General features: G+C 43.9%; 1 protein-coding gene across 1 annotated transcript; it reads right to left on the reverse strand.

The window, feature by feature from the left end:
• Window positions 1-3,877: 3,877 nt before the first annotated feature.
• On the reverse strand, window positions 3,878-7,644 carry LOC120893555 (anaphase spindle elongation protein 1-like). The gene is given in 4 exon segments (XM_040295522.1): window positions 3,878-4,582; window positions 6,828-7,165; window positions 7,229-7,324; window positions 7,380-7,644. Coding segments are annotated over 4 exon segments (1,404 nt in total).
• Between the last annotated feature and the right edge of the window lie 2,393 nt (window positions 7,645-10,037).

The following is a 10,037-nucleotide window of genomic DNA, read 5'->3' on the forward strand; positions in this document are numbered from 1 at the left end:
CAAATTTCAAATATTCTCAATGGAAAAACATGAAGTTAATAAAAACTGGGTTATTTTTAACAAAAAATAAAAAAAATCAAAAATTTATCAGTAATTGGTGATAATCGGCACTCCACTGTAGTTTTAAGATGGCCCAGGAAGCTGGACGCTGACGCCGTACCGCATATAACCTCGCAAAGAGAAGAATAAGAAGAAGAGAAGGATAGCTCGAAAAAGTTCGGCAGCGGTCCCTAAACAGGGTCAAATGCGGTCAAGACGGATCAGCTGTTCGAGAATAGGCGCCAACTGTTGTGGGCAGCTGTGCCGACCCTGGACTTGCCGTGGTAGTTGTGCTACCACTGGTCAATGTCCAGGGGACGACAGTGTGTCACGCACACTGTCGTAGGCACACTAAGCGCGGGCCGCTTAGTGTGTGTTGTGCGCTCGGACAAGCAGGTGTTGCGAGCAGCCGGTCGAGCAGGGCTCCCGGCAGGGCACGGTACGGCTGGCGCGCGGCTGAGTATTTTATTGTGTATTGTGCTTGTGAGTTTATATTTATTATGTGTACTGTTATATAAGTGTTTTAATAAAGTACCTGATGTAAGCAAAAGACACAACACCAACGAAAAAGTTAGCGACAGTAGAAAAAGATAAATCAGAAAGGACAGACAATTTATTTTTTTTTTTCGATTTACAAATTTCAATATTTTTACACTTTAGCAGCAGACTAAACTGATTTTGTATCGTCAATTTAATATCGTCAAGTTCTGTAAAACCTTAATTCTATTCCTTGGAGTAAGCGTTCTAGCAGCCACCGTCCACGCTAGGAAGACAGTTTGCAATTTTGTATAAGTAAAACCAACGACCCAGCAGCAGCAGTTGAATGCGAGAAGCTCATCGGTACCGGTGGCAGCATGGGGGCCTGCTGTGGCATTGGCTCTACATTGGCATTGGCTTTCTTCCCCCTCCATCAAGCTGGTATCGGATGGCAGCGGATTGATACGTTCCACCATCCGTTACTCGCGAAGGCGTGTTTCTTTACGACACCACCGATGAGCGGTTAAGGACATTATTTTCGAAGTAGGTCTTAATATCTTCGTAACAATCTGATTCCTGCAGGATGGTGCTCTCCGTCGAGCTGATGACCTCGACCGAAGGACTGTTTAGCTCCGGCAGCAGTGAGCGTTTCGCGTGCTTCTTGCTGTTGGTCGGTGTGGCCAGCTTGCTGTTCAGACAGGGCCCGTATTTGGTGGCCGATGCCGTTACCAACGATGTCAGCAATGGTTTAGCGTCGAACCACTGCCGGTCACTAGCCGCAACCGATTGCTGCTCATAATGGAGGAGCATTTGACCATCAAAATCGGCGACCCGGTACGAGGTGCTCCCGACCGTCGGCACACCCAGCACGCAGTTCGCCTTCTTCCGTGCGCTCCATTTTTGATACTTGCTCTTCTCCCGCTGCTTCCACTGCTGCTTGATCAGCTCCTGCACCGGCGTACCGTACACGGTGAACTTACGCCCATGCTCCTCCTCGTACTGCTTGCACACCTCCAGCAGCTTGGCCTCAATTTTCGGCAGCTGGCAGCTGAAGTGTCGCCGCTCCTTTTCCTCCTGCAGCAGCTTGCCGGCCCGGTTGTGGTAGCGCGTCGGGTCGTTCGATTTGTTCTCGAGTGCCAGCATCCGGTCCCACATTTCCTACCGCTGCAGCACCATCTGGAAGATCTGCTCACTCTCGCCGTAAAACTGCTTCAAACAGTCCAGCTCGAGCTGGTGCAGCTTCAGCATATCCTCGTTGCAGTCCTGCGAGTGGAACTTGGTGAACCGGGTACGCTCGTCTTCCGACTTCATGCACCGTTTCCACCATTCGACGATGTCGCACCGGGCTAGAGACGTAGTTTTTGCACCATTAGAAAGGAAATGTATTCTTCTAAAACCGATGTTACTTGGTGGAAATTCGGAAAATTTTGTTTTTGGGTCAAAATTTCATCCATAACCACAGGGGTGGGTGAAATAGCTATTTTGAAGCAAAAACGTCTAACTTTAAACGGCCATAACTTTTGAACCAGAAGAGCTAGAGACGTAGTTTTTGCACCATTAGAAAGGAAATGTATTCCTCTAAAACCGATGTTGCTTGGTCGAAATTCGGAAAATTTTGTTTTTGGTTCAAAATTTCATCCATAAAGCTGCTTCCACTGCTGCTTGATCAGCTCCTGCACCGGCGTACCGTACACGGTGAACTTACGCCCATGCTCCTCCTCGTACTGCTTGCACACCTCCAGCAGCTTGGCCTTAATTTTTGGCAGCTGGCAGCTGAAGTAACCGGTGGGCGGCTTATCCGTGCGTACAAATGTGACAGCTGTTCAAAGGTACGGCGAACATTTGCAGCGATAGTCAAGTGGGCAACCAGTTTTTTGTGCAGCTCTGTAGTGTCTAGTGGTATTTTAGAAATTCATTTTTGTTCATGAACTTTGTTCATGTTTGATAGTTATTTATGAAAATATTATTCTACTAACTATTAAACGATTGATTCAATGTGAATAAATTAAAAAAACTAATGATTTTTAAATTTTTGGATGAATTTGACATTTTCTAGACAATTATCCGTGCATATCGATTAACCGGCAATAGTACGGTCCCGAACTGTCCGGATAATCGACGTTCTACTGTATTTTGTTTTTGTTATGCTCATGTGCTATGATAACCGATTTATTAAATACAGTGGAGCGCCGTTTATCCAGGTACCTTTTATCCGGCTGTCCGTTAATCCGTGCTGTTGAGAAATGACAGTTCAATACAAAGATGACATTGCGTTATGAGGAGTATTTTTGAAAAAGTGGTTGTAAGAGCACATTGTCAAAACAAAAACACTATAAGTCATGGCAAATTTCAAATATTCTCAATGGAAAAACATGAAGTTAATAAAAACTGGGTTATTTTTAACAAAAAATAAAAAAAATCAAAAATTTATCAGTAATTGGTGATAATCGGCACTCCACTGTAGTTTTAAGATGGCCCAGGAAGCTGGACGCTGACGCCGTACCGCATATAACCTCGCAAAGAGAAGAATAAGAAGAAGAGAAGGATAGCTCGAAAAAGTTCGGCAGCGGTCCCTAAACAGGGTCAAATGCGGTCAAGACGGATCAGCTGTTCGAGAATAGGCGCCAACTGTTGTGGGCAGCTGTGCCGACCCCTGGACTTGCCGTGGTAGTTGTGCTACCACTGGTCAATGTCCAGGGGACGACAGTGTGTCACGCACACTGTCGTAGGCACACTAAGCGCGGGCCGCTTAGTGTGTGTTGTGCGCTCGGACAAGCAGGTGTTGCGAGCAGCCGGTCGAGCAGGGCTCCCGGCAGGGCACGGTACGGCTGGCGCGCGGCTGAGTATTTTATTGTGTATTGTGCTTGTGAGTTTATATTTATTATGTGTACTGTTATATAAGTGTTTTAATAAAGTACCTGATGTAAGCAAAAGACACAACACCAACGAAAAAGTTAGCGACAGTAGAAAAAGATAAATCAGAAAGGACAGACAATTTATTTTTTTTTTTCGATTTACAAATTTCAATATTTTTACACTTTAGCAGCAGACTAAACTGATTTTGTATCGTCAATTTAATATCGTCAAGTTCTGTAAAACCTTAATTCTATTCCTTGGAGTAAGCGTTCTAGCAGCCACCGTCCACGCTAGGAAGACAGTTTGCAATTTTGTATAAGTAAAACCAACGACCCAGCAGCAGCAGTTGAATGCGAGAAGCTCATCGGTACCGGTGGCAGCATGGGGGCCTGCTGTGGCATTGGCTCTACATTGGCATTGGCTTTCTTCCCCCTCCATCAAGCTGGTATCGGATGGCAGCGGATTGATACGTTCCACCATCCGTTACTCGCGAAGGCGTGTTTCTTTACGACACCACCGATGAGCGGTTAAGGACATTATTTTCGAAGTAGGTCTTAATATCTTCGTAACAATCTGATTCCTGCAGGATGGTGCTCTCCGTCGAGCTGATGACCTCGACCGAAGGACTGTTTAGCTCCGGCAGCAGTGAGCGTTTCGCGTGCTTCTTGCTGTTGGTCGGTGTGGCCAGCTTGCTGTTCAGACAGGGCCCGTATTTGGTGGCCGATGCCGTTACCAACGATGTCAGCAATGGTTTAGCGTCGAACCACTGCCGGTCACTAGCCGCAACCGATTGCTGCTCATAATGGAGGAGCATTTGACCATCAAAATCGGCGACCCGGTACGAGGTGCTCCCGACCGTCGGCACACCCAGCACGCAGTTCGCCTTCTTCCGTGCGCTCCATTTTTGATACTTGCTCTTCTCCCGCTGCTTCCACTGCTGCTTGATCAGCTCCTGCACCGGCGTACCGTACACGGTGAACTTACGCCCATGCTCCTCCTCGTACTGCTTGCACACCTCCAGCAGCTTGGCCTCAATTTTCGGCAGCTGGCAGCTGAAGTGTCGCCGCTCCTTTTCCTCCTGCAGCAGCTTGCCGGCCCGGTTGTGGTAGCGCGTCGGGTCGTTCGATTTGTTCTCGAGTGCCAGCATCCGGTCCCACATTTCCTACCGCTGCAGCACCATCTGGAAGATCTGCTCACTCTCGCCGTAAAACTGCTTCAAACAGTCCAGCTCGAGCTGGTGCAGCTTCAGCATATCCTCGTTGCAGTCCTGCGAGTGGAACTTGGTGAACCGGGTACGCTCGTCTTCCGACTTCATGCACCGTTTCCACCATTCGACGATGTCGCACCGGGCTAGAGACGTAGTTTTTGCACCATTAGAAAGGAAATGTATTCTTCTAAAACCGATGTTACTTGGTGGAAATTCAGAAAATTTTGTTTTTGGGTCAAAATATCATCCATAAACACAGGGGTGGGTGAAATAGCTATTTTGAAGCAAAAAAACGTCTAACTTTAAACGGCCATAACTTTTGAACCAGAAGAGCTAGAGACGTAGTTTTTGCACCATTAGAAAGGAAATGTATTCCTCTAAAACCGATGTTGCTTGGTCGAAATTCGGAAAATTTTGTTTTTGGTTCAAAATTTCATCCATAAAGCTGCTTCCACTGCTGCTTGATCAGCTCCTGCACCGGCGTACCGTACACGGTGAACTTACGCCCATGCTCCTCCTCGTACTGCTTGCACACCTCCAGCAGCTTGGCCTTAATTTTTGGCAGCTGGCAGCTGAAGTAACCGGTGGGCGGCTTATCCGTGCGTACAAATGTGACAGCTGTTCAAAGGTACGGCGAACATTTGCAGCGATAGTCAAGTGGGCAACCAGTTTTTTGTGCAGCTCTGTAGTGTCTAGTGGTATTTTAGAAATTCATTTTTGTTCATGAACTTTGTTCATGTTTGATAGTTATTTATGAAAATATTATTCTACTAACTATTAAACGATTGATTCAATGTGAATAAATTAAAAAAAACTAATGATTTTTAAATTTTTTGGATGAATTTGACATTTTCTAGACAATTATCCGTGCATATCGATTAACCGGCAATAGTACGGTCCCGAACTGTCCGGATAATCGACGTTCTACTGTATTTTGTTTTTGTTATGCTCATGTGCTATGATAACCGATTTATTAAATACAGTGGAGCGCCGTTTATCCAGGTACCTTTTATCCGGCTGTCCGTTAATCCGTGCTGTTGAGAAATGACAGTTCAATACAAAGATGACATTGCGTTATGAGGAGTATTTTTGAAAAAGTGGTTGTAAGAGCACATTGTCAAAACAAAAAACACTATAAGTCATGGCAAATTTCAAATATTCTCAATGGAAAAACATGAAGTTAATAAAAACTGGGTTATTTTTAACAAAAAATAAAAAAAATCAAAAATTTATCAGTAATTGGTGATAATCGGCACTCCACTGTAGTTTTAAGATGGCCCAGGAAGCTGGACGCTGACGCCGTACCGCATATAACCTCGCAAAGAGAAGAATAAGAAGAAGAGAAGGATAGCTCGAAAAAGTTCGGCAGCGGTCCCTAAACAGGGTCAAATGCGGTCAAGACGGATCAGCTGTTCGAGAATAGGCGCCAACTGTTGTGGGCAGCTGTGCCGACCCCTGGACTTGCCGTGGTAGTTGTGCTACCACTGGTCAATGTCCAGGGGACGACAGTGTGTCACGCACACTGTCGTAGGCACACTAAGCGCGGGCGTAGGCACACCACCGATGAGCGGTTAAGGACATTATTTTCGAAGTAGGTCTTAATATCTTCGTAACAATCCGATTCCTGCAGGATGGTGCTCTCCGCCGAGCTGATGACCTCGTCCGAAGGACTGTTTAGCTCCGGCAGCAGTGAGCGTTTCGCGTGCTTCTTGTTGTTGGTCGGTGTGGCCAGCTTGCTGTTCAGACAGGGCCCGTATTTGGTGGCCGATGCCGTTACCAACGATGTCAGCGATGGTTTAGCGTCGAACCACTGCCGGTCACTAACCGCAACCGATTGCTGCTCATAATGGAGGAGCATTTGACCATAAAATCGGCGACCCGGTACGAGGTGCTCCCGACCGTCGGCACACCCAGCACGCAGTTCGCCTTCTTCCGTGCGCTCCATTTTTGATACTTGCTCTTCTACCGCTGCTTCCACTGCTGCTTGATCAGCTCCTGCACCGGCGTACCGTACACGGTGAACTTACGCCCATGCTCCTCCTCGTACTGCTTGCACACCTCCAGCAGCTTGGCCTCAATTTTCGGCAGCTGGCAGATGAAGTGTCGCCGCTCCTTTTCCTCCTGCAGCAGCTTGCCGCCCTGGTTGTGGTAGCGCGTCGTTCGATTTGTTCTCGAGTGCCAGCATCCGGTCCCAGATCTCCTACCGCTGCAGCACCATCTGGAAGATCTGCTCACTCTCGCCGTAAACCTGCTTCAAACAGTCCAGCTCGAGCTGGTGCAGCTTCAGCATATCCTCGTTGCAGTCCTGCGAGTGGAACTTGGTGAACCGGGTACGCTCGTCTTCCGACTTCATGCACCGTTTCCACCATTCGACGATATCGCACCGGGTGCGCTCCACGAACGATTTCATGTTTTCCCGCCGCAACGTTTCGCACCGGTCGTGCTCGGCGAGCAGCTTGTCGAAGGTGATCTGCGTGTAGGAGGTTAGCTTTTCGAACTTTTCCACGATGGCCGGATCGGTTTCAAGAAACTGCCTCAGCCGCTCCAGCTTGCGGCGCGTATCGTCGATGTGCTGCTTCAAGCTTTCTTACTGCTTCGCGCCATTAAACACAAATTGAGACAATTTGGACACACACAAAAAACCCCTACCTTCACACAGCGTTTCCATCTCGAGCAGATACTCGTCGATGATTTCGTACCGCTGGCTTAGCTTTTGCTGCATCTGCTCGCGTCCAGTGCGGAACGCTGATCGAACAGCGGGCGGAATTCGATCCCTGCCGGCAACCCTGCTGCTGCTTGCCCAGGAGGCGCTGCAAATCCAGGCGCTGCTGCCTCAGCACGTCTATTTCGGCCACGAAGCGCTCCCGGCGCTGGTTGCTCTCCTGGTACATCTCGTCGAAAAACGCCGTCATGTGGTCCGACAGCTGCTTGGCATAGGCCAAACACAGGTTGGTGTCGAACATTTCGTCCCACAGATCGCGCATACGATTGACACCGGCGATACAGATGGCCTGTTTCTGGTGGTGTATCTTTTGCAATGAATCAATGGCGTTTGAGGACTCCATGGTTCTTTGATCCTTTTTGTCGCGGTATTCCACAAACACGAAAAACACTACACGCGCTGATCGCTTTTATCATAACCGCAGCCTTTGTCATCGTTGCTTCTAAACATTTTTTAATACCTTTTTTGCAATTTTCTGGAATATTCTTTATTGTGACTTTCCTTCACTACGTCTGTCCAAAAACTGATCGCCTTTTCGCGTTTCGTTTCCATCCTGCCGCTCTCACATGCGATCTCGCCGAGTCGCTACCCTCTTGAAATCGCGCTTCTCAGTTGATCTCTTTTCACCGTGTGGTATCTCACCGTGCAATCTCTCTCGTTCGCTTATGATTATGATTATGATTATGATTATGATTATGATTATGATTATGATTATGATTATGATTATGATTATGATTATGATTATGATTATGATTATGATTATGATTATGATTATGATTATGATTATGATTATGATTATGATTATGATTATGATTATGATTATGATTATGATTATGATTATGATTATGATTATGATTATGATTATGATTATGATTATGATTATGATTATGATTATGATTATGATTATGATTATGATTATGATTATGATTATGATTATGATTATGATTATGATTATGATTATGATTATGATTATGATTATGATTATGATTATGATTATGATTATGATTATGATTATGATTATGATTATGATTATGATTATGATTATGATTATGATTATGATTATGATTATGATTATGATTATGATTATGATTATGATTATGATTATGATTATGATTATGATTATGATTATGATTATTGTTATGGGCCAACCTGATGATCCCGTAGATCGCTACCGAGGACACTCATCGGGCGTAGATCGAAGTGTGTGTGCGATCTATCGGGAGGTCAGCGAACGCGCGCTCGGCACGATGCGTGAGTGCCGATCGAGGAGAAAGATATGGCGCGCGCTTGAGAAAAGTCGTGAAACAAAGTGGTAGCAAATCGTTTACGAGTTATTAATAATAAACAAGGACTTTCCAATCCCATCGTTTTGAAGGAAGTAACGCGTTAACGTTTCTTAGCGTTCTTTCGAAAGAAAACGAAAATATAACAATTATGATTATGATTATGATTATGATTATGATTATGATTATGATTATGATTATGATTATGATTATGATTATGATTATGATTATGATTATGATTATGATTATGATTATGATTATGATTATGATTATGATTATGATTATGATTATGATTATGATTATGATTATGATTATGATTATGATTATGATTATGATTATGATTATGATTATGATTATGATTATGATTATGATTATGATTATGATTATGATTATGATTATGATTATGATTATGATTATGATTATGATTATGATTATGATTATGATTATGATTATGATTATGATTATGATTATGATTATGATTATGATTATGATTATGATTATGATTATGATTATGATTATGATTATGATTATGATTATGATTATGATTATGATTATGATTATGATTATGATTATGATTATGATTATGATTATGATTATGATTATGATTATGATTATGATTATGATTATGATTATGATTATTATTATTATTATTATTATTTTATTATTATTATCTACAGCTTTAATAGGATAAATTATCGCCCAAAACCCTCGGCACCAAGCGCACAATTTGCAGACGATGCACACTCATACACCCCAGGGCAGCGACGGGTACTCAACGTAATGGCCGGGGGACATTAAAGGCACTCGCAAGAGTAAAGGCCGGGGGACATTATCCGTACAGGCGGTCCCCGAGATACACGATTAATGGGAACGGCAGAATACCACGTATCTCGAATTTCCGCGTATGTCGAATCTCGTGATTTCCAGCTAAAATATCACTAATTTTCATGTAATTTGCAAGAAGGGGGCGGTTTTAGTCACTTTATGAATTATTTTATATGATTCCGACTGAAAATAACAGTTTTAAACCTTTTGAAATAGTTTTTAACATTCGATCAAAACGGAAAATATTTGGCAATTTACAATTGATGTGAAAAATCAGTACAGTTTGCTCAAAGCATTGTCAAATTTAGAAAACCGCGTATCTCCGAATCCGCGTATAAGAGGTACCGTGTATCTCGAGGACCGCCAGTACTCCAAGGTGGATTAAAAATATCAGGTAGTGGATAAGGGCCTTTGGGGGGTCGCCATAGTTGAGGGACTTTACGTCATTTTTTAACCGTTAACCCACACAAAGCGGTTTCCGCACACAAAGCATAGCAAATAATAGAAAAAAGCTCTTTGTTACTACGTGCATTTTAGTGTGTCTATTGATTTTATCGAAAAAATGATATATATTAACAAAATATTTGATGATTACTTTATGCACGAAATTTAAAATCATGTGAGTAAG

This window comes from Anopheles arabiensis, chromosome 2, assembly GCF_016920715.1.
Source record: "Anopheles arabiensis isolate DONGOLA chromosome 2, AaraD3, whole genome shotgun sequence".
Classification (NCBI taxonomy): Eukaryota; Metazoa; Arthropoda; class Insecta; order Diptera; family Culicidae; genus Anopheles; species Anopheles arabiensis.